Source organism: Centruroides vittatus, unplaced genomic scaffold, assembly GCF_030686945.1.
Source record: "Centruroides vittatus isolate TY-2023 unplaced genomic scaffold, ASM3068694v2 scaffold_384, whole genome shotgun sequence".
Classification (NCBI taxonomy): Eukaryota; Metazoa; Arthropoda; class Arachnida; order Scorpiones; family Buthidae; genus Centruroides; species Centruroides vittatus.
This window is the reverse complement of record NW_027122705.1, coordinates 376,381-403,760: the sequence shown is the minus strand read 5'-3', so window position 1 is coordinate 403,760 and position 27,380 is coordinate 376,381. Positions and strand designations below refer to the sequence as shown.

The 27,380-nt window shown below is 28.4% G+C and overlaps 1 protein-coding gene across 1 annotated transcript in view; it reads left to right on the top strand.

Annotated features, from left to right (window-relative positions):
• The window catches only part of LOC136988685 (uncharacterized), a 66,993-nt gene that overhangs the window by 21,800 nt on the left and 17,813 nt on the right, over positions 1 to 27,380 (top strand). The window contains exon 2 of the mRNA XM_067286611.1: positions 22,910 to 23,066. Coding sequence (XP_067142712.1) covers positions 22,910 to 23,066 — 157 coding nt within the window. The remainder of the gene's footprint in view (positions 1 to 22,909; positions 23,067 to 27,380) is intronic.

The following is a 27,380-nucleotide window of genomic DNA, read 5'->3' as shown; positions in this document are numbered from 1 at the left end:
ATTTAAGAAAGTACAGTACAATCAGTTTGTGTATGTAACTCTGAAGTCGTGGAAAAAAATCTCTTGATGGATTAACGTTCTACCTCTTCTCATGGAAAGATCTATATTGAGTCAATCAAGAAATTAAGTAGTAAACTAGAACAAATGCAACAACTTTATTGTAATCAAAATTTAGAGGTTGATGTATGTATGCTTCAAAGAATTTTGAAGTTACTGTGAATTTGCTTAAGAATTCATGCTATATAATGGACCTAAACATACTATATTTAAATTTTTTCATCTTTTAAAATGTGGAAACCCTGCTTTTAAAATATCAGCCTAATCAAAATTTTTTAAAATTTCACATTTCAAGTAAAATTCCAGAAATATATTTTTTGAAATTTTTGAACTAAAAAGTCCAACCTTATAATTTAGTCTGCATTCTGTAAGAATGAAATTTGCCATTGGCAGTTTGAAAAGCTACATTACAGATTAATAGTAAAATGCTGTCAGATACTTATCTATATATTGTTTGAGTTAAATGGAAATTGATGATTAAAATAATTTCTCTGAGATAAAGCAGAATAATTAAAACTCCTTGTGCTTTTAAAACTTCAGTAATTAGAAATTTTGGGTAATTTTAAAATTTAGAAATATCTAAGAAAGAACTTATTAGAAATAAGAAAAAAATACAATTTCTTGTAAGACTATACATTTACACGAGTCTTTCTCCTTCAGTCCCTTCACACGCTATTCAGAGGCAATAACAAGTCTTCGGCGAAACTGACCTTTTATTGTAGGCTACTGTCCACCATCCAATGTAAAACAGTTATAGAGTCCTCTAGCAGTAGCATACGTATTCATTAAAATAATAATTACATTAAATATTTGCCGGGACGAATTCACAATTAAGAAAAAAATACAATTTCTTGTAAGACTATACATTTACACGAGTCTTGTGAATTCGTCCTGGCAAATATTTAATGTAATTATTATTTTAATGAATACGTATGCTACCGCTAGAGGACTCTATAACTGTTTTACATTGGATGGTGGACAGTAGCCTACAATAAAAGGTCAGTTTCGCCGAAGACTTGTTATTGCCTCTGAATAGTGTGTGAAGGGACTGAAGGAGAAAGACTCGTGTAAATGTATAGTCTTACAAGAAATTGTATTTTTTTCTTAATTGTGAATTCGTCCTGGCAAATATTTAATGTAATTATTAGAAATAAGTTTGAATGCTTTTTGCAAATTGAATTGGTATGCCATCACTTATGCCATTTAAATGTCTATTGTCTCAAGTTTCTCTAATAGGTTAATATGAATTTAAAATCATATACATTACTGTACATATTGTCTGCTATATAATCCTGATGTGCACACTAGAACTAATAGTCATTGAAATTACTAAATAATTCTTCTTTGGTTTAACTTTTAATGTTTACATTCATTGTTCTCTGTAAAAACTTTTATTTCTGTAATGGAGAGTGAAGGAGTAATTGGGTAGACCTAAAAAGGAGCATTATTATAAAAGTTTTTTGTAAACGCAACCTTTCCTTCTTTACAAATATAAGCACACATACATGTAATGCAAAACTGAATTATTTAGTACTAAATTAGTAAAAAAATTAATATTCATAAATTGTTACAAAGTAGAAAGTATAAATTGTTACAGTAGAAGCCGTTTAATTTACAGAGGATCACAATGCGAAAATGTAATGACTAGCAAGTGTTATTTCATATGGAATTAATTTTTAATAGAGAGTGGTGGTGTTTATTCACCAAATGACATGTTCCTTAGGATCCCAAATCCTTGTGTTGCCATAAGAAGTTTTTCATTCTACTTTTCATAGTGTACAAAGAGCATGCTTAAACAACCTAAATACACAAAAATCCATTAGTGTCAATCTGGATTTTTAATACAAGTTAACATTTTTGGAATAATTTGAATGTTTATCTTTCTTTTTTTGTAGGCCATTGTCTTTGCTAAAAAGTGATACTTTGTTATGGTGATTTTCACTTTTCTGAGGTCCCTCTGTGCATAGAGGCACTGGATGACACCATACACTTGTTTATAATACTTTATCTCAATAGTAGTAGTAGCTATTTATCTCCATATTGCCATTTATTTTGTGCATTTCAAGTTTTTCCATTTCAGCAAATTCCAGCTGCAATCATGAATCTTTTTGAATGTTTACGAAGAAGCCAAACCCATTATCTGTGATACATACTTTCCTTCTTTCTGTATAAAAACCAACCAACCTTCTTTCATTTATTGCATAAATATATCCAAACTCTATTCAATGACACCATATATACAGGGTGGGCCAGCGAAAACGAAACGGCAGAGTGTTCGTGTTCGTCCAAGCAAAGCGCTCGGACAGGTCGATTTTACTCTCAAGGGGACATCTTTTGCAATAAAGTTTTGGCGATTTTGAATACAACAGACGACCAAAAATTTTAAAAACTCATTTATTTTGTAATAACTAAACAAGCATTTATTTCGAAAAAAAATGTTTGTTTAGTTAATATTCAGAATCGCAAAAACTTTATTGCAACAGATGTCCCCTCGAGAGTAAAATCGACCTGTCCGAGCGCTTTGCTTGGACGAACACGAACACTCTGCCGTTTCGTTTTTGCTGGCCCACCCTGTATATAAATTTTCCATGTGAGATAACCTGGTCATTGATGTTGTGATCTTGGAAATGGTTTTACATTGTTTTTAATTATGCAAAAGTAGATTGTGAGCTTTGGTCTTTTTGATAAACTTGCGATGGAGCTTGAATCTAATGATTTTGCTTATTCCTTGTTGAGTTATTCAAGTTCTACAGCCATAGCTTTTTGGGTTAGTGGGTGTTCCTTCTCAGTCATTCTCACCACTTCTGCTGAGATGATATTCAGATGCAAGGTTTGTCTGGTGATACTGAAAGACTGAAAGACCAGCTGATTGCTTAGACTTTATCATATAAAAACTTGATATAAGATTTTTTATTGTTCGAATGCTTTTGATATTTTAGCAACATCTTATATAATCTTAACAACATAATTAAACTAGAACATATGAAATGGAACACATTTAAAACATAATAATTTAAACAAAAATACACATGCATAATATTGTGGACACTGTCTACTGATTATTATGGTTATAACTTTGATTTTGTTTACATAAACATATTGCTTTATATTAACGTGTAATGATGGTTTCTGTTTTTTTTTTACATATGTTCAATTTTTCTATTGTAAAAATATTTTTTAATATAATATGTATGATTTTTCAAAGAAGTAAATAAATTTATAATTATTTATATTTTATCATATTATAGTTAAAATATAAATAATTTTCTTCTTGTCAAAGTAAAGATGACACAAACTCATTAATATATTTATTAATAAATGAAACAAAACTTTAATAATCTGGAATTAAACTAAGCTGCTATCAATTTAACTATTAGAACAATTTGGCATTTATAATCTATCATGCCAAATTGTTTTAATTAATTATCATTGTTTGATAAATTTTATCCTGAATTATCTAATCCAGGGGTTTCCGATCTTTTTGTGGTGCGGGCGCATTCAAGATTGCTAAAACTAGTGGTGAACACAAATCAGATTTCGAAAAAAATTTAAATATTACATTCTTTATTATAACATGCATTTTGTAACATATATTTACTATAACATATTATATATTTATTATAAAAGCAGAATTAGTGCAATCTTTAACTGCATTTTATTTGCTAATTTCTCACAGTTGGGAGTGTAAGATGATAATCCCAAATCATAAACAATCTTCAATGTTGGCATTAGTAAGTTGAGATCTGATTTTTGATTTTATAATATTTGTGGTGGGAAATAAAGATTCACTTATATAAGTATGTGGAACCAAAACAGAATTTGATTTTGAAGGCTCTCTTTTCAAAAGATTATACTTTTTATGATCAACTAAATTCCAAAAGTTTTCATTCGTATCATGAGATTTTAATATGATGTCATTTTGAAAATCTAAAATCTCTTTTTCAATTATTGATGCTTCTTAAAGAAGTTCTGCTGTAGATTTAGCAGTTTCAGCAATGTCTACTTGTGTAGTAAAAAGGTTTACAAAAATTGTAGCCACAGATTTGATAATGGTAAATTTCTGGAATTTACTTTCAAACTGTTCCAAAAGGTTTTTAAGATGAGTAATAAATAATGTTAGGTCAAAATTATTTTCACCCTTGGAAAGTGTACAAGAGAATTTTTTGACAAATTATTTATCCAAAACTGTATTTTGGCTTTGAATGCTTTTATAGAGCTAATCATTTCAGCTAATGTTAATTTTATTCCTAGAGATCCAGGTTTAAACTGCTCAATTTTTCACATATGTCAGTTAATAAGGCGCCAAGGTGTATCCTGGGGGAAGTTACAACCAGAGTGGTTCCCCGTTGCCTTCTGTGGTGCACGATGTTACGCGAGGGGAAATGCCTTCTGGGAGGTCTTGTAAGGGAAAATGGCCCCTATTCAGGTGTTACAAACAGAGAGAAAACCTGGAAAACTCCACGTGGCCTGCCCATCCGAGCATGGTGCAAACCTGTGACCGAACTCCCAGTGTTTAGCGACAGAACCGCTTGGCCACTGGTGGGCCAATACCATACTACTAATAGATTCTGTGGAGACATGATTATAGGCCTAATAGGCATGATAAATTAGACAGGGTCAGTGTAGCCCAATTTAGCAAATTTCTCACTACATCTAGCAAAATTTTAAAACTGGGTAACTTTTTATTTTCTATATTTTTAACATTTAAATGTTTTTCATTATTTCAAAACTTTGCTGCGGGCACATGTAAATAGTTCCAAGGGCACAAGGTTGGGACCCCTGATCTAATCATTTATTTTTGTTTTTTTACTAATGTGAAGAGTCTATGTACATAATGATTGTATAAAAAGTTTATAGTGAAGATCTCTACAAATATCATGTTCACATTTTTTCTTAAATTTACCATTTTGTATAATAGAAATTTATTAAATACCATAAATTAAGTTTTAAAATATAGAAAGTCCTTAACTTATATGAATTTGAATTACATGAACTTGTAGATATATGGTTGTTTCCACTTGATCGTGCGAGGGCAAGGAGGGTTCAGAAGTTGGGACCTCATAATTCTTGAAGGCATGTTGGAAAATTCTATTCTTTGTCTCACTTGATAGTATGGTAAATTATCTGATATAAGCTTGCTCAGCCTGATTTAAGTAATAATTATGATAGTGGAAGTATATCCCTTTGTCCACTTGGAAAAGTTGCAACAGATGCCCGTGCAATTAGCAGTGCTATTAAAGTCAAACTGGCCACTACTAATTTAATAGAGCAAATGATATCCCTTTAACAGTCACTGATGTTATAGTCTACCATTTTTGGTTGGTTATCTACTTTATCTTTTCTGCTTCTTACTAGCATCCTCTTATGACCTTTTATGCCTGAAAATGGTTGTTTTCAAGCATAAAAGTGATAAAAACATTTTTTTTTTCCAATGTGTTATTCATATATAACTTTGCTTCATGATAAAACTAACATTTTTAATATTGTAGTGTTTCAAGCATTGTCCTATTACTACTACTGATGAATCCTGTATATATGTAATGTATTAGAAATATATTATATTTAAGCACATTGTGACTTAAATGGTTTTTTTAACTTGAGTGGATGAAAGACCCTATGTACGTCAAAAACTTGTAATTTTTTTCAATAGTTACAAGTATCTTTTTCTATTGTTTTCAGTTTTGAATTCACTATTTTCTGATACTATGGCATGATAACAGTACTGCTTAGTTGACTTTTATTCTCTTTACAATATACTATTAATATTAGTATTAATTATGATCATTGTTCTTATCTCTATTACTTTCTAATTACATTGTGCGTAAGACATTAAATCATTGTTCTCATTGTTACTAATAATCTTTTTCATTTATATACATCAAAATACTTTATCTGAAGTTTATTGTTATATTAATATTGTATGAAAGAGCAGACTGATTGAACTAATTGTTATCATTAAATGAGTTTTTATAATGCTTATTATTTCTTAATAGATTCTTCTGTGCCTCATTAAAGTTCATAAAGTTAATAAAAATAATAAATAAGCCAAAAATCTTTAATATATCAAATATTTGTATTATTCCTTTGACAGAGATTCTCAATTAAATTATTAACATTTTCTGAAACACATTTTTGTTATAAAACAGAATTTGGAATAAATATTCACATTTAAACAAATGTATGAGTATGAATATTTATAAAATATACATATACAGTAGATAAATATAAATATTTATTTTACAAATGTTAAAAGTATGCATATTAAGTATTTTAAAGTTGAAAATTTAAATAGAATTTTAAAATACAGTGAAGGGAGGCAGTCATAATGAGAATATATATATATATTTTTTTCATTATCTCCCACTTAGTTAGTTGCAACATTGTATCTGCTTATTTCCTGTTAACTGTGTAGGAATTTTTATTTTATATTACATATTTTGGGTTTATGAACCTAATTAATGTTGAGGTTGAGCCATTTGTTATCTTTATTAAGTTTTTTCCTTTAGTTTATTATTATTTTTTATAATATTCAACATGGACATTACATTACTAAAGCTAGCATGTGATCCAACTTTAATTAGGTTCATGGAGAAACTTGAAACTTACAAGAAAATACAAAATAAAAAACTCCAGCCTAGTTAACAGGATACAAGAAGATACAATATTGCAGTGTAGTAGGCAACAATCAAAAAAATATTTTTAAAACTAGTTTTGTTTAGTTTAATAATTTTTAAATAGTTTAATCTATTTAATTGTGTATATATTATTACTGTTTGCTTTTTTTTCCCCATTAATTGTGTTTTACATGTAAAAAATCACTATTGGAATAACTGAATTATATGTTTAAACATGAGAATTGCATGTTTCAATTTGATATAAACTAAGGATGAGCATTTTTTACGTTTTAAAGATTTTTCCATGTAAACATACTAATGCCAAAAATCTTCAGCATTAATATTGTACTTTTAAATTAATAGACGAAGTTTCAATTGTCTTAAACGGTGGTTTGTCTATTAAAGTGTATGCTGCTAGATTTTTCATGATAGTGTGTTTTCTTGAACTTCATCATCTTCCATATATAAATATTTAAAACAGAACAATAGCTTAAAATAAATTTATTTAAAAGAAACTAAACATTCAGACATTTTGTTCCATTTCTGTTTCAATGCTAATTTTTATGTATTTGATTTTATATACATACATTTAAATTTGTGAGTGTCTAGTGAAAGCAATTTGTCAAAAATATTATGCTTGTTAAAGGTTTTTGTTTAGTAATTATTTATTTATTTTGTTTTATGAAGATGGTTATTTTATCTCACTTGTTTTTATTCTTACTGATTGAGAGTTCTAATTACATTCTGTATTTAAATGTTAGATGTTACTGTACAAGCTTGTTTTTGAAGATGTAAATCTTAAAAAAAACCATGCATATTTAAGTTGACTTTGAATCTATAAGCAATTCAAATGAGATTCACAAATTAAAGCATATATAATTATTTGTAATTTACTATGTTGTTATATATATTAAGTTAAAATACTATTTTAATAAACTCTTAGTTTTTTAAGAGAAGAAAACTGTCCACGATATGTAAAATAATCTTTAATTAGACTAGACAGTATATTTAATTTATTCTTCAAGAAAATATCAACTATTTATACATTTGAATAAGCAGCCAAGAGAATTGTTGAGATGCTTGCTACCAAATGCATTGATAAGACCAGATATTATTGTGAAACTTAATTGTACAGTAGAAATTCATGTCTATGAAGTGTTACTTAGAGCTTGTCAGTTTTTATGGTAGTTAAGCATAAATGGTATTTACGCTTTTGCAACAGTTTTGCATATTTAAAAACATGCAATTAAGTTTTTATTTGCATATTTTTAAATAAATTTGATGTTAAATAAATCTGTTTATAACTTTTTTATTGTGTCATATTACAGATAACCTTTATTTAAGATGACTCATTTAATTCATGTTAATTTTTTTAAACATTATTTTGTTTTTTAAGATTTGATAAGCAGCACTCTTTGTTCAGATTTATCAACAAATCATATAAATATAAATAAAACAAAAATTAACAAGTACATTTATTTTTATTATTTAAAGCTTTGCTAGATATATACAATATGTGTAATGAAGATGATGACATTTCAAATAATAATAAATTACTGTAAAGTTTAATAAGAGAAGGAAAGTACTTTTAATGTTTTGGTTTGGTTATGTAATTTAGATTGTATCGCTGATAAATCTGTGAACATACAATTGGAAGAACATCTGTTTATTTTTGATGAGCATTGTATTTAAATGTAAAAATTTAATCAGTATATTGTATGAAATTCTGATTGATAATGTTAATGCTGGAATGCCTAAATGTTTATTATGTTCTTTTACATACTTTTGATGAAATTACAAAAACATTTTGTCTGATTGGTATGGTCAGTTTTGTAATGAACAGTTATATTTTCATTATGAAGTAGAACATAATATTTATAGCAGCATTTCTCAAACTATGGGTTGCAACCCAATATTGGGTCGTGTTAAAATTTTAATGGGAAGCGAAATGATTCTATTTTTCGTAGAAATACTTGTATTACTGAAATATTTTCTAAGAACTAGAAACAGATGCATCTGTTAACTACTGAAAAATTTTTAACAACTTTTTTCTTCATTTTATTACTAAATGACAATAGTATAAGATTATAGAATGTGTATGTACAAAATTGATTTCTCTCTCTTATTTCGAATAACATCAAAATAGAGATTTTATGTAAGGTCATAGTCATAAAGCCATTTAAGTTGCAATGGTTTTCAAAATATTCCTTATTTTTTCAAACTTTTAGATTTATTCTCATACATAACAATAAATTATAAAAAAATAAATAACAGATGAATTTTGGCACAAATGGATCAATAAATAATTTTTAAAGATTTGTTTTTTGCATATATATAAAATAAAATTGATGAAATTATCTTACAATCTGAAAAGTACAGTACATTTTAAAAAAAGATTCATTACGTTTATAAGAATAAATCTAATATTTTTCTTCAGAAAATATATTTCTGAATAATTTTGAAACAGTCTGTTTTATTTACAATTGTCAGTCTTAGAATTTTTAATAGTTAAGTTTCAATAATAACTTAACTTCAATTTCAGTTTTTATTTGTTACAAATTGAAATTTGCCTGAACTGCTCTTAGTAGAAATGTACTGGATGTTACATTTCACATGTAGAAGTTGTTATAATTTTATTTTGCTATATAATGTACAGTAACTCCAGTTACCAGTTTTTAAAAAAAATTTTATATTATAAATGTGTTTGTCACAGAACTGTTACAAATATATTGGGTCGAGTGGGCAGAAAGTTTCAGAAACACTGATCTATAGAACATAAATTAGAAAATTAGGTTATAACAGTCTAAACATATCTTATATTTGAAATTTGACATTTTTACAAGAAATTTGTAAATAATTAAACTAGTCTCTCAAATCTTGCTTTATTTGAGATTTCTTTTACTAATGTAAATTAGTTTTTATTGTAAATAATTTGATTTAGATGCAGGGAATATTCTAAAAGGGTTAATAAAATATAGATTAATAATTTTTATTATTAAGGGTTTATCACACAAATTTGTAACCACTCTTAATGTGATTTTACAACTTTTTATTTTCGTTGGCTATTATAAAAATTAATATACAACAAAAAAAAAATCTTATTTTGCTAAAATGCATTTTGAGTTTTTTAAAATCATAACTCCTCTTCACTTAGCATTCTTTTTTTGAGAGTTTTAAAGTGCAGACAAGAACTCTGACAATTCATTTATAATAATATTTATAATGAACCTCAAAAAAGAATGCTAAGTATAATTTTAAAAAATTCTGCATTTTAGGAAAATAAGATTTTTTGGATGTGTGTTAATTTCTTATAACTAGCAATGAATATAAAAAGTTGTAAAATCACATAATTGTGGTTACAAATTGGTGTGATAGATTCTTATTAATAATGTATAGATTAATAATTTTTATTAGTTTATAAAATTATAAAGATAGAGTATATTGATACATAGTACAGGTATACCTTGAGTTACGTTGCTCTCAAGTTACGTCGTTCCCAATTATACGTCGTTTGTCAAAAAAGTATATGGAAAAATAAAAATCAAGTTTAAGTCGGTTTATTCAACTTTACATCCGTCTGCCACAAACATTGAAGTCGTAATTTCACTAGAAAAGCATTGAAAGCACAAAATCATATTAAAATATGTACATTTACAGTAAATGTTAATATAATCATCATAAATCCTAGAGAACAAAACATGAAAACATCTGTGTTTCTGTGTTGTCGTCTTATTTAGCGGTCTTTAAGTGCTCATTATTGGCATTTCCTCCATTATTGGTGTTTAGTTACGACGTAAGTCGTAGTTTCGACTTACATCGTAACTAAACACCAATAAACTACGACTACGACTTACATCGTAACTATACAAGTAAATTTGACTTACGTCGCCTCTCCTGGAACCAATTACCAATGTAAGACGAGGTATACTTGTATTTTCTTTTTACTAACATTACTTAGAAGTAAAATTAATGTGGTTAAAACCTTTGATACAAACCTTGTGCTTTTTGTACTTAAGAAGCCATCTTAAATATAGAATTGTTCCAAAAACATTAGTATACAAAATAAGTGATTCTAGAATACATCAATGTTTTTGTTGTTCATTTTTGAATTGTAAATTTCCTGAAGAAGGTCAATTTAAGAAGGCTGAAGACATTCAAAAAAACTTTTTACTGCATTATAAAGATTGTTATACTGTGGAATATAACTATTATAAGTACAGTAAAGTGTTGATCATCCAAAAATCAATTAACTATAATTGATTTCAGAGAGTACTAATTCCAGAAATTACAAATAACAATTATCAGCAATCTTGTGTAGACGTTCAAGTTATCTTATGGTTGGTGTGGGTGTTAGGTTTTATTTATTACGGTATAAATAAAAAAGCATAATAGGTATTGATGATGTGCAGCTTTTCTCGCTAAACTGATTTTTACAGCTTCCTTAAAAGTGACAAAAGTTCTCTTGACCTTAATTATTTCGGAAAAATGATGCATACTGTACTAGTATATTTTAATGCATTATCATATTTTTGGAATTGTTTTTTGCTGAATATTATGATAGAAAACTTTGACCAATTCATGAAATTAAATCATTTATATTTGTTGTTGTTTGAAGACATTGGGAGATAAATTAGCATTTTGCAATTATTAAATCATTATTTTGTTTACAACTTTTGAAGTGTAATCTAAAAATAATTAATATTTTCACAGTTTAGCTTTGGATTCTTTAACTTGTAAATAAATCAAAATATTTATTAGAAAGATGTTTTTGAACTAGCGTCAGTTGTCCAAATAAACTTATGTAATTCAAAAGTAGAATACAAAACTGATTTTTGGAATGTGGTAGTTTCATAGAGTTCTTAGTTAATTTAAAATAAGTAATTTTAATTTTGATTATTCTTATTACTCTTTGATAATTTTGAATAAAGCCTTATGCAAAAACACTTTACATATTTGAGAACAAATTTCAAATTCACATCTAAAAGATTTGAAGAGAATTCATTAAAGTTAGTAAATGAGTTGATGATGCAACTAACGCTTCTATAGCGGCGGTTGCAACCGGTGGTCTGCGAGAAAATTTGGGTGGTCTGTGGAGAAATTTGGACATTGATCAACTGAAGGTTGTGCAAAGTATTATGAAAGAAATTCAAAATGCTTAGTTGCTTTTTTTCACTCATTGAGGGTTTTTTATTCGAATCTAAAACCAAATATGAAGTGACTGTTATCAATAAATAATGAACAATATTCTGAATCCTTCATGGAAAAGTGGTAAGAATTCATAAACTTATTTCAAACAAGCAGCAATGAACTTTAGGCTTGCATTAATTTGTTATAATTAAACAAACACATTTCATATTAATATAGTAAAATTGAACTTTTATGATCATTATTCTACAGATTTTTGTATTGTTTAAAAAAATTTATGATAGTGGTCTGCAGAATTCAAAATTGTGAGTTTAGTGGTCCATGAGATCAGAAAGGTTGCAGATCGCTGTTCTATAGCACTGATTATATATGATATTTGAATGTGTTCTTTTCAAATATTTTGGATGTAAAGCTGTTTTTTATTTTATTTTTTTTATTGAGAATCATGTTAAGTTTTTATGACTTCTATAAGTGAGAAGATTATTTTTAATATTATGTTGCAGTTAAGAAATGAACCCATTTTAATATTAGCTTAATATCTATCTTCATTATCAAAATAAACTTATTTATCCTAGAAATTTTCATATTTATGCTAATTTGTGGTAAGAAATTCTAGCTTTATATTCATGATCTGATTTATGATACCCTCTGTTTGTATCCCTATTTTCTTTCTTAAAATAACATCATCTCTGTTTACATACTTACATCTATATAAATAAAAATGTAAGTGCTTGTTTGTTCAAAATCTTAAATCTCCAAAAATTCTTCACTGATTACTTTGAAATTTTGACACAACGTTGCATTCGAATATGCGTGTGTTTTTATATACCTACTATATAGATGTCACATGAAATCCCCCCGTGGGGGAGGGGGAAAGGATTAAGGCTTATCCTAAAGAACTTAGCTTCTACTGTTCTATTTTAGATGCAATTTTTTATTTTTAACTGCATTTTAGTAGGGTACCTCATGGGAATGAAAGAAATGTATTTCTTAACAATTGAAGTGTTAAGAGAAAGCAAGGTTCAAGATTTGCGGATGCAGATGTGGTTTTTTTGTGTTTTTGCAGGAAATCGAACATATTTTTAGACTCATCTAAAAATTCTCTAATTAGTCTGGAAACAGGGGACCTAATTCTTGCATTCTGTAAAAACGGGTATAATGTAATAATCTTAATCTTATAGAGTCATGAATCGCACCTAAACTCAAATTTTCCAGGAAAAAGATGTAAAACTTACAAATCAAATGTTTTCAGCCACAAATTTATCGGCCTTCTTTAGGAAAAAATAAACAAAAAAAAAGCTTTCTATAAATAGAACATAGCCGCCTTGTAAATTGGGATCGTAAATGGCTGTGACGTATAGTGTATGACGTCTTAATCTTCGCTATCGTTACTTTATGCCCAAGCAACGCCGAGCTTATCTGCTAGTTTTTAATAAAATTACAAGTAAACTTCTTATAGAAAAGTAGTATATGATGATGACTTTTGAATTTGACTGTTTTATGAACATTTCCTGAAATTTGATCTTACAGTCAATATCTTTATTCATTTGTTAATTTGATATTTTGGTAAAAATAAAAACACAGATATCTATCTCATAAGAAGAATATTGTCATCAGCATAAAAAATATTAAGTATTTGTACTAATATGATATAAAAATTGATTATGAGAACTGAGAAAGATTCATTTCATAATAATATATATCAAATAATTATCATCAAAGATAGTTACATATCAAAACAGTGAAAAATTATTTAAAAATGAAACATTTTTGATCTTTGGGATATGTTAAAATAGAACAAATAAATAAAGAACATTCTGACTATATAAATTTTTTTATATTTATAATATTTATTTATTTACTTTTTTAAGTTACTAGATACTTACAATGAGTTATTACAAATAAATATTTAAAATATTTCTTTAGTGAAAATAAAATAAAATTAAATAAATGATTGGTACAATCTTAGGAGCTTAATAAGGCTATGAAGAATAAATTAATGCAAATTCCAGGATGTAGAAAGAAAATCTGCATCCTTAGCATTTATATTTTTTAATCTTTTGTTTAAATTTTTCTTTTCTACAATGGACATACATGGGAAATGTTATATTCCTGATAATTTGAGCTGTTGCAAATAAGTAAATAAAATCTGTTTATTTATTTACTTGTAATAATTCATTGCAATTATCTAGTTATTTTATTTAGTTCATAATGTTTATTTGATCCCCCCCCGCAATAAATTTGTATGTTTGGAATGCTCTGTATTTAAATTTTTGATTTATTTTGATGTATCCTAAAGATTAAAACTTAGATGTTTTCAATCTGTTTAATAGATAGACTTTCTTGCTGTTTTGTTGTTTGTAACTCTTCATAATAATAATAATTACAAATGTCATGTTTTAAATTTATGAAGTCTAAATATAATAATAAATCAGATGACTCATTGAAATTCTTATAAAGAAAAACTTGTATATGGACTAACAGAATAAGGAATAGATAAACTTTGAAAGAATATACATAAAATTGTAATTAAGGGATTAAAAAGTTTTAAACTTTTGTGCCAGTTCATTATTAATTAAGAAATGAATAGTGCATTAAATGTATAGAGGTTTAATTAATAATGAATTGTGAAAAGAAAGTATAGAAGGCTATAGACTACATTAAATTAGGGAATTTTTGTTTTACCTCTTTTGGACATGAATAAATTGAGAGAACTTTCTTCAAACAAAAGGAAATGTTAGATGATAAACAAAATAGTTATCTCTTATCTGTCTATTGTTGAAATATATAACAGTGTCAGTTTTAGTCATAGTTAACTGAGGCTTTTGGCTAAAGCTTCAGACATGCAGAAACATGTGTGTACTTATCAATTCTTTATCTTGTTCCAGCACTCAGAATCTAGTACTAGTTATGATCATGTATTATGATATTATATGATATTTATTGAACAAGATAAGTACAATAAATATCACATGATAGAGACTTTACACTATACAAACTTTTCTTGGATCTAGATACTACTATAAAAGTCCATCTTACACAATCTTAAACTGCCAATAATATATATAGAAGTAATAGTTTCAGATTGACTCTTGAGATTTCTTTTATGTTTAGAAAGTTTGAAAAAAATTTATAGAAAAAGGATTTATTGTTTTAAAATTTTCCAGACTAATTTTTAAGTCAGGTTTTCCATTTAACATAAAAATTTAAATTTTTTGTGCATTTTTTATCATATTGAATGTAAATCTTTGCAAGTTTTGACTAGTATAATGTAATTTTATTTTTTTTTTCTTTAAAAAAATCTAGCTATTGAAAAATAATACAATCAAATTTTTAAAGGAGGTCATTCTATGTGAAATCTTTTGCAATTAGGAAGTGAACCAATAATAATTTTTTATCAATTTAAAAAAATAAAGAATAATAAAAGCCAATTTATTTACTTTATACTTTTAACATTGCAAAGCAGTATCTGGAATTTAAATTAACATCTGACAGTTAATTTAAAAAAATAATAACTGTAAGATTCAGTCCCCAATGAATAAAAATCATTTATTGCATTTTAGGAGATCATTTATGCATTTATGCTGGTGATTCCTGTATTGAATAATAGTATGTATACAAATTTTTTAATTGTTTGTTATTTTTCATATATGATCTTACTATGGGAGAAAAATTACCAACAAAAAATCAAAATTACAGCATAAAAGGTGTAAATGTAATGAAAAACAAATGTGTTTGATTGGTTTAAGCAGTTATCTCCACGATACAGAAAGAGTTCAGAAAATAATATAAATTTGAAAAAAATTTAAAAATGTGGAATCTGCATCCAATTGGATATCAATGTAGACATGATGTTTTCTATAGTCAGCTACTATATATGGAGACGAGAAGATATTCTCAGTATAAGGGCATAAATTGAAAAAAAAAATAGGGATCTGATCATATAGTCCACATATTTTATTAACACTACAAGATATATATCAATACATTTAAAATGCAGTGTGCATTTAAAATGTTTATATATTTACAGAAACATGAAAATGAATTATGATTTTAAATAGAATCATTGCGTTCTAAATATTTGTGATTATCTCAAATCTATAATGTTAAAATTGAGTGCTTTTAATGTTAATTTGAGATGTCAATAAGCATTACATTTCACTACTAGAAGAGGAGCGTACTTGTGGTATGAGAAGTTAATTTTAATATTTTATATGACTTCTATTTTTAATAAAATCTGGTGATGGAAGCACAGAAGTGTAAGAGGGAGATTATGCATTGTGATTGAAAAGTTTACCAGAAATCTGTATAACAACACCTAAATCAGCAGTACTCAAAAGTATGGTCTGTGGACTACTAGCTGTGAGCATGTGCCAGGTAATTACAGACCAACCTAGTCGTGTTTTAAAAAGTAATTCTATGTAGCCAAAGAAAAGAACATTTTCATGCATCACATATCTCTCAAGTTAGGTTAGCAGATAGTGTGCCAAACTATTTTGTTCATTATTATCTGAAGTGTGATATTTAGTAAATGAGGGCATGGGATGGGTCATGGTTCATTTGTGATTTAATCTAAGTGGTCCATGGATCAATAACTTTGCAAATCAATGGCCTAGATGATAATTTCAATGCAGCCAAAACTAACTTATTTTTAAACATCATTTGGACAAAACAGTGGCATTCAAAGATGATTCATATCATGAAAGCAAAAAAAAAAAAAAAAATCAAAGAATGTGTAATTCTTCTTTTGGGAGCAAACATGACAGGTAATAACTGCCATTGTTATTAACTGAAAAATCTTAAAGCCTTGATATTTCCACATTGTAGACATTGCCTATGCAATATGCAGCAAATAAGAAAGCATGGATACGTCAAAGCTTTTTTCTAACTGGCTGAAAAAGTTAACACCCGCACATCCCACATGATTGCTGGAAACAGAAAAATTATTCGTTTCATCAACAATTGCAGCATACATTTGACAATTCTCACTCTCATCTATAACAGTTCAATTTTTACTCTTAAATGTAACTAGATTGCAACGATTAAATCAGGAAATCATTCAAAACTTTGAATTACAGTACAGAAAGCTTACTGCACAAAAAGTATTGCATATTATTGAAACTGGTGTATTGAAATTGGAGTGTACCTTCTAAATGCGATGAGAATAATGAACAAAGCTTAGAATAAAGTTCCACAAAGCACCATTGTAAATATAATGTATATGTATCAACAAAATAAAAGATACTGAATTTAAGTCTAACTATATTGGGATCACCAGTTGCCGGGTCGATAAAACCACTGAACACTGGTAGTTGGTCGAGGGTTCATGTCTTGCCAACAGGCTCGCCATGTGGAGTTTTCCAGATTTTCTTCTTGTTGTTAACACCTAAATAGAGACCAGTTCCTCATAGAAAGTTCTCCTAGGAGGCATCTCCTCAGCAGACTTTCCAAGTGTTGCATTACTTTATACAAATAATCCTAACTATATTGCTTACACTGTAATTATTAGTCTCATTAAAGTAATGGTAGTTTTGATAATTTGAAATTTTATTAACTCAAATTTTCTCTGTCCTTTCCACCTTATCTGCCCATCAATTATCAAGAGCCCATATTTTACTGTATTAATTTTTAAAAATTTCACTAAGGATATCTTAATAAAATAAAATTTGGAAAACAAATAATGGACAGGCACACATTAAAAATACTTAATGACTTGATGTTTGTGTATGAGATTAAAGTTATTTAACAGATTTACATGAGAAAACAACTATATTATGGATATTGTTTTTATGTAATTTGATAAAAGATTAATTTTAAAAACTTATTATTTTTTAACTTTCCATAAATAGTCTTAAATTTTATGCATTAATACACTTTTTGTGACTTTCAAAAACAGAATGAGCATCACATTTCTTCTTGGCTATAAACAAACAATGGATAATTTTATTCTCTTGTTATTTGAACTTTAACTTTTTATAATTAATTCAGATATATCATCTTTCAGTTGTGTTAATTATATATGAGTTATTTTTTTGTTAATTTGTAATTGCTTTTATTGGAATTTATTTTCAAAATATTTATATACAATACATATGCATATACTATATATATATTGTATGTATTTATTTTACCTGTTTCATAATTTAAAAGAAATTATAAGATCACTGAAATTTTTTGATATTTACAGGTGTGGGTTTTACAAAAACATAAAATAAAATTTGTTATACATGCAGAGAAACATTACATGTAGTATTATAAATAATACTAGTAAAGATCATATTTGTACTTTAAATACATTAGCTATAAATTGAAAAATGTCTAAATTTCAAATATTTAATGTCAAGTTTTAATTTATTTATTATGTTTAAATAGTATACAGTATAAGTAACAATTTGCTTTGTCAGTGTAAAATTCATGTTACAACTAGCTTTTTAAACAGTCAGACCAACTATATAAAGTAATTTATATGCTTATGACAAAATATAAACTATAAACTGAAATTACTTACTGTGACCTTGTCACAATGCTAAGCTGCTATTTTTAATCATGTTTTAATAAAAAAATGTCATGTGACTTTTGACCTGGATCAAAAGTTTGTACAGTGAAACTTATTAATGTGACCACCAGTGTCAAGTAGTCACATTAGCAGGTTTCACTGTAAGACCACCTGTGTAGGATGACCACTTTGAGCTGGTTTTTTCAGTGATCACATTAGCAGGTTTCACTATACAGTGGTGAATAACGAATGCTGCGAACAATGGACTTTCTGTTTGGCCGTTACGTGACTTGAGCAACGGACTGGCTGCAAACAATGGACTTTCCGGCATAATTGATGACTGCTCCATGGGTGTGTTCTTTAATAGCAGTTGCTCTGCGTCTCCGCTACTACGGGAGTGCGCTGCTGTTTGTAGGCATTTAGGAACGACAGTGAAAGAAAGAAAGATGGCAGCGCCAGCACTATCGATAGTATCATGATGGAGGAATCTATAATTCTAAAATATGAGCTTTTAAAGGCAAAAGAACGGCCCCAATTGTAAAATTTAACCATAAAATGGATTATTTGTTGAAAGAGCATTCAAAATAGCCATGAGAAAAATTAGAATGCTGGCTACCATTCGAAAAAAATTTGTAAAGACACATCACCGCGTGCGCTAACTCGCGCTTTCACAATTTCTAAATTTTCATTTATAAAACCACATAATGGACCTGGAAACGAAACTATCTGAGCCATGGAGGATGCCATGTTGCTTTACACCGTAAACTATTGCTACAAGCCATCATTTTTGCCATTCGACAGTGCGCACTACCACTAGAATTTAGGAACGTGTTCTGCAGGAATTTATAAACGGGTGTCGCTCGCGCAGAGTTATGCGGAGGAATAAAAGAATGCACCATGTTCATTTTTTTAATGATACAGTACGGTTATTTTATGCTTCAGAACGAATTAGATGTTTTAACATGTATTTCTATGGAAAAATGCGTTTCGTATAACGGACGTTTCACTTAACGGACGTGCACCTGGAATGGATTAAGTACGTTATATGAGGCACCACTGTATATAGTTAATCGGGGTCTCTTGCCCTCAAGCGTTTCCCATCTGGTCTTGATTTTCATCTATCTAACTCCATTCTTGACATTAAGGAATAAAGGACAGATGGTCAACAGGGAATCTATAGGTCTGCAATTTGAAAATTTCAGTTTAATTATACAGCATAATAATATATCTTATTTTAATCAGTGGATAAATAAGATATTTTATATTAAAAAGTGATAATAATAAGCACTATTGTTATTAGCAATATCATTACTGTTAATTTTGATGCCACTTATCTATTCTAATATAAGCTTTTCTGTTATTAAAATAACTGTAAAGCAATAAACAAAATTTCAGGGAGCTGTTGATTATTCCAGATTTTTTAGACAAAAGTTTTTAAACAATATAACACATTTTTAATAGGTATTTTGCTACTTCTATAGGAATTTAAAACAATTATTTTCTAAATGTTTTCATTAACTTAATGCTTTTCTGTAATTTGTGGTAATTCTGTTTTAATTAGTTAATAAAAGTATTATAGAATGTATATTTTACATCTATGAATTTAATCATATCTAAGATATTTTTGTATATACAGTGGAATTCTGCTTAACGAGCACCATGCATAACAAGCAAATAAAATTTTTTAAAAATGACTCGCTTAACGAGTGAAGTTTTGCATAATGAGTGACGAGGAGAGGGAAGTCCCGGATTGTGTGCATGCTCCATCATGCTGTTATCTGTGATTTTGTGTTTTTTTTTTTTTTTTCTGCAATTGAATTTGCATTCCAGGTTGGTTCATTTCATGCTAGAAGAAAAGATGATGATGATGATTCATACTCCTTAACAGTGTATATTGTATAATTTTCTTTTAATAAACGTTATACGTAAAATACCATATTTACTCGCGTATAAGACAATCTTTCATACAGGACGAAGTGTGACTTTAAAGATCAAAATAAAAGAAAATTAGATTTATTAATACAATTCTAATTTTATTTTATTTAATCACAAATAAATTATCATCAAATGCAAGTATTAAGGTAAACAACCATGTTTTCTTGACACTCACTTTTTGTCTACTTGGACTCGCTCTCTGAAGCTTCGTTTCAATTCTTTTCTTTTTCACTCTTACTCCACAAAGCATCATCCTCTGATCCATCGAGTGAATTTAAAATGCAGTATTTCCTGAATGACTGCTATCAGCTTTTGAAGATTGCTTTTCCATGCACCTGATACCCATGTAGCAAAATTAAAAGATTATAAACTTTTCTCGTCACGTGTTTTATTTTTAATGATTCAGAATGTACAAATAAATATTCATTAAAAATACCCATTTAACAAATTTGAAATAACTACATTTATAATCATTGCCAAGTGACCAGCTATTTTCGGGTCATCTCTTTAAAAGCGACATTCATCTTGACCTCGATAGCACTCTGTTTTAATGGCAGCATGAACTATACACAATTCACAAAAATGCAAAGGATCCTTCGCTCATGCGTATAGGACAAGCTAGGTTTTTGAAGCAGTGAAAAATGAATAAAAACCTTGTCTTATATGCAAGTAAATACGGTATTTGATTATTTTTTCAGCATGCAACACATTATTATATTTTATATTAATTTCTATGGGAAAAATTGTTTTGCTTAACAAGTGTTTGCATGATGAGTAAGGTTCTAGAACAAATTATGCTCATTAAGTGAGGTTCCACTGTATTAAAAATTTTCTATATTTTGAATTGCAAGTGTGGTTTGAATATGATACCTTAAACAATTTTATTAAGAATATAATGAAAACTAAAAAGTTTATTATGAAACATTGTCACAGATATATATTATAATTAGGTATTTATATGTTATGTAAATACTAATGTAATCTCTAAGGAACATGAAGCAATAATAATTATTTTTGTGATGTTATTGAACTTTAAAGAACTATAGCATTGCTGTATTAGTTCAGAATAAATGGTCCAAAAATTTGTAAAATCATATTAATTTTTATTTCTTTATTAAAACAAACTGCTAGAAATGGAAATCCCTAGGAAGAGTTATACTAGGTGAATGAAAATTGCACATAAAATTTATCTTTATGACGTATTACATTGATAAGAGTTTTGAGAGTGCAACTCAAAATGTGCATGGAACACCACCACATGAAAGTTGAATAACCACACAGTAACCTGTAAAATCCAGCAAAAGCTCACTTTACTAAAATAAAATTTCATTTGAGCAAAGTGAGCTTTTGCTGGATTTTAGTTGCTACTGTTTAGTTGTTGTGCATTTCATTCACTTCTAAGTGATAGGGAATGAAAGTTGAATGTTTATTTCAGTACCTACTGTAGTCATTGCCATATTGAATGAATTTGCATTCATTTGTAAAGGTGTTGAATGGTGTTCCATGCCTGCTACACTTGTACAGTCAGATTGTCAATGGTTGTTGCTGGTTGTGGATGAGCACAGAACCATTGTCCAGTTTATTGACAGAAACCATTGTCTACACATGCTTTATTGGTGAAAAATCTGGCAATCTTGCTGGCCAGTGTAACACATTGACATCTCAAAGCATATTGGGTTATAGTTGTGGTTTGTGGACCTGTTGAAACAGATCCATTTCAATACAGTTCATGAATGGAAAGCAGAACAATGGGTTCATTCACCATTCTGATGTAAAAGTTTCCCATCATGGTATTTGGATAACTGTTAGGAGAATTCTGTTATCATAAGAAATCTCTCCCTAAACTATAATTCCTGAGTTTAAATCATTACGTTGATGATGGATATTGGTTGCCAACAGTTGTACATGATCAAGAGGAGACTAGAGAACATCCATCACTGGTATTCAGGTCAGAAATGGCTCTCATCTGTGTGAATACACAGAATTCTATTCTGCTCTGCAATGGGCTCCTGAGTGACACCACTGAAGATAGATCTCACAATGGGCAGGAATGAGTTTCTACACACCACATGGCACTTAAAGTGGAGGTTATTTTACAACAGATTATTTTGAACAGTTTTTGTGACACCAGGTGCCATTACTGTTCAAATTTCCACCACAGATTCTCTCTGATCCATCAGGGACATTCTGTGTATGTGTCAATCTTCTCTCCAGTGGCCTAGGAGAGACCAGATCCACATCTTCTATTGCATGGCAACTGCACTGTAAGCTATTCTTTTCGTGGTCTCACAAAATAAAAACGATCTTCTCAAAAGTCTACTACATGGCCTTATTAAACTGAGTTAATTGCTGATATGCAGTTTATTGTTGTCTTTGAGGCATTCTGTATGTTGTAGCTAATGTCACCACAAATTTTCAGTGACACTAATGCTTCTAAACAACCTCACATGAGTCTTATGGAAACTTCTAATTTGCATTCACTGTTGCACTATTGCATCCTCTGAGTTGTGACCATGAAATAGGTATCAATGTAAGAAAATGTAGTTAAATAGTCTGTATAATTTTTGTTCATTTAGTATAACTTCTCCTTAGTGTTGGGAGTTTGATTTCTAGCAATATAAATTTGTATTAAACATTAATTTTTTTCTATTTTTTGTTTTAGTAATAGCAGAAAGAGAAGACAGACAAAACTCACTTCTTTTAAAAATCCTAAGAAAGTATTTAAACGTAAGAAAATGGAACAACATAATATTGAAACGAATGGTTGTGAAGATGGACCGACTTCACTAGTTGTTTCAAATCATTCTGATTCTACCCAGGTAAAATTTTTAAAATATATTAAATATTAAATCTGTGATATAAAACTGTTGATTAAATTTTAGATTTTTGTAAATTGATTAGATATTCTTGAACAGTTTTATTATTATCTTTTTCATTTTGGAAGCATGGGCTGATTCTAAATTATTCATATTTATTTATTTATTGTCAGAGCTTCCAACTGAAAAGAACAAAATAAAACTGCTAGCAGAATAAAGTGTAACTCAACAAGTTCTATTACATATATAATCAGTACTACAGAATGCTGAATAAACTTCAACATGCATGCCTTTTATAGCATGTACAATTTCCTAGTGATGATCAGTTTTTCCCCTTGTGTTCTCTAGCATTTGTAACTCATTGAAGCAATAATTTTGAGTTTAACTTTATTGAAGGAAGTTACATGAATCTTGTAAACAGTATCCTTTGTGTATTCGGCAAGAAGAAATTAAGTGATGTGATATTGGATGAGCATGAAGACTGCTGAATCCAGTCACCGAACCCAATCCAGTGCCCAGAAAAATGTATGTCAAGAAATTCTCTGACTGTAAGAACTGAATATGGCAGTGTACAGTACCATCTTTCTGGAATACCATATTTGGCTGATGATCTTCCAACTGATCTTCCATTTTCTGTAAAGATGAAGTACCCTGAAACTTCTAAACATGATGGAACAATTTTTGTGTGCCAATTACTTAAATGATATGAAGATTTTCTCTTTACCGTATTCTGCAGTTATGGCAATTTATTTTTCCTAATGTGTAAAAAGTTGCTTCACTAAATCTCCATTTCTGAATATAATTATCATCATTTTTAAATTTTGACAAATTAGAAACAATGGAATTTATTGTTAATCTGTAAAGCCTGTACAGTCAGTAGGCACAGAGGCAAAGACATTTATAAACAATCCTCCTTACAATCCTTTATGATAAACCTAACTGTAAAGAAATTTGTCTAGTTGATTTTTGTGGGTTTTGAGAAAATTTCTGGATTTAATCAATATCTTTCTGTGACTTTTTCAATTTTCCTGCTCCTTTTTTGGCTAGGAAAACTACCAGTCTCTTGGAATTGCTTTAACCAATGCCAGAGTGTTATCTGAAGATGGACCTATACCATACTGAGTTCTGTAACAATATTGTATTGGTATAACAGACTTTCTTTTGAAGTAAGACACCATATTATCTTTCAGACATAATGTGACAAATACGGTGTTATGAAATAAAACTTTTTGAGTTACACTTTTCATATATTGTATGTATGTATTTATGCATATTCTGTAGGTTTATTATTTTTGGTTGGAAATTTATAGGAAACAGGAATCTCAACAATAGTTTATAGTCATCCTGTGTTTGAAACATCAATGAGCATAGTCATTAATATTCTATCATAGAAAATTTCCAAAATATGGAAATACATTTGAGTTAATTCAGTGAAAGTGAAGTTAACTTAAAACATTTTCCTATTATTTATAGGACTAAGATTGGCACTATAACAATAATAAATCATGATGAAAAAACTACTTGTTTTTGTTCCATGATTTATTACTGTTAATGCCAATTTATTATTATATCAGTTAAACCACGAAATTTTATTATGAAATGTGTTCAGCCTTACTTCAAGCCATTTTCAGACCAAAAATGTTTATTATTAAATAATTCTTTGGTTTCCAAAACAAGCAGTTTTATTTATTTTTTCGAGTTAATTCTTGTTTCTGTATACATCTTAATAAAAGAAAAAAATATTATTTTGTAAATTGTGATGTTAAAGAAGATATATTATCTACTGTTAATAGTTTTATCAAAAATGTCTTATGAACATATTAAAATTAATTTTTAACTATATTTGAAAATCTCAAAAGTTTTAAAATTCACTTTTGAATGAAGACTCTTAAAAGGCAAAAGTGTTTTCTTATGAAATTTAGTTTTGTTTGTATTATACAGTCAACTCCGACTCCGCATAAGTCGACACCCCAAGGGGAAGTGGAAATGTGTCGACTAAAGCAAAGTTGGAAAAAAAACCACAAAACTACAATTAATAAAATACAGTAGTGCTTTATACAGTAACATAGACTTACAAAACATTGTGTTCTCCATTTACAATTATTCTGTAGATGATAAACTGAAAAATTCATTTAGTGTTGTTTGTTTTGAGCACTTAACTATCTCGACTTTCTTTTTCAACGAACGTGAATGCCTTGAAAACATCATCTTTGCAATTGTCACTTGTTGGCAAGTAACATCTAAGGATTCTTAATGCCTCTGTCATGAGAAAATGCAAAATTGGATTCTGGTGTGACGTTGATGTAGATTGTATATTTTCTTTTTGTTTATCTGTTATTATTTTATACAAAAAAATACATAAAATGTTAAGGCATTTTTACTAATATGTATATATATTAATATTATTAATGTATTATTATATTATTAAATATATTAATTATATATTAATAAATAAATCGACTCCTTCTCCTGAAAAAAATGAGTTTTCACCACACGTGCGGAGTGAATTCATTTTTTCAGGAGGGGGTGTCGACTTATCGGAGTGTGGGACAGCAAAAGTATGTCGACTTATCCAGTGGTGTCGAGTAAACCGGAGTTTTTTAACATTAATGCCTATGTAAGTCAGCCGGGACCACAGAAGACTGACTACTTAACCGAGGGTGTCAAGTTATCTGGGTGTCGACTTATAGTGACTCGACTGTATTATCTACTTGTGAAATAAAAGTTAAGAGTTGTCATCTGGAAATAACATGTGCGTATAAGAATCTAAATTTTGTTGTTCTGTTTAAGAAAATCCAATGTTCATCATGTCTTAATTTAGATTTTAGACAATCCTGAAAAAGTATCAATTTTTTTAATATATAAAGCAAATTAGAAAGAAAAAAAAAGGTAGGAGTTTAAGTCATAATAAAATGTGTGTGTTATGGTTAGGTGTGTTAAAACATGATAGGAAAAAAAACACTAACTTAGAAGTTAGCAAATAAGACATGTTTGCAATGTGCAATTCACTTAATAAAGTTCATAGAAAAATGTTTGGAAAATATACTACAGTTTAAATTTCAAATCCTGTTTCAAAGCATTTAACTTTCATACTTGCCTGTTATCAGGTAGTAATTCTAAGTTGATGGTATCATAAAGTGTTTATCTTATTCAAAATATTTAATGTAAATTACAATTCTTCCTTTTGTTGAAACCGTGTCTTTGTTTTATTTCTTTTTCCAACTCACAATGAAGTAGTATTTTAAGACAGCAGACTGTTATTATACCCATTTTATTATTACAGTCTGTTGTCTTAAAATACCACTTCATTGTGAGTTGGAAAAAGAAGTAAAAGGACATTGTTAGGTTTGGGATAATTTCTGGTTTCCCTGGTGAATGCCAAAACTACATATCAAATTAAAGCTTATGAGAAGAGGAACAAATGCTACCAGAACAAAAGTCAGAAAGTAGGGAGAAAAGGTCCAAAATCATACTTTTTACTTAAAGTAAATAAATGCATTTTTATGGCATGCATTACACCTACTGTTATACAAATTACTAATAAATGTAGATGACTTGATGTTCTGGAGAACTTATTGCATCATCAAATGCTACTCCTGTCCTTTTGAAATTTAAAATTTGTCTGCAATTGCAGTGTACTGCTGTTGTAAGGTAGAGTCAGTGTTTACAGTAAGAAAAATAAAATTTATCTGAAAAGTGATACTTGTTGTCTTTACTATCAATTTATTATATGTAAAACATGCAAAAATCAAGCAATCCATGGTAGTGAAAAAGTATGATTTCAACCTGTTCCCTTTTGTTCTCCAACTTGAAAGTGATATCATTGTGTTCCTCTTTACATAAGTTTTAATTTGATAAATTTTTTGGATGTTTCCCAAAAGGATGACTAGAAATCACTTGAAACTTAACATTGTTATTTTTGTTTTAGATTAATTTCATTTACTTGGTTTGATGTTGAATTAATATTTTAATGTTATACAATTGTTCCATTGTTATGTTCTAGGTATATTTGAATGCAATTGCTCAATTTCAGATATTATATATTTATATATTGAATTTAATTTAAACCATTAATTGATTTTTATAATATTCAGAATCCAGTCCATTGTTAAGAGATTTATGTAAGCTGAAGCTGGCCTAAAACAAACTAAAAATGTATTTTATATAATAAAAGGTTTTTGGCTACTTGATAAAGCAGTTTGGATTTCTGTTTCTTACAATATGGTGCCAGGATTTTTTCATTTTGAAGAAAATGTATAACAGCATAGCTTTATAAATTTTTTTCTTGTTAATTATGCTATATTTGTGTGTGTGTGT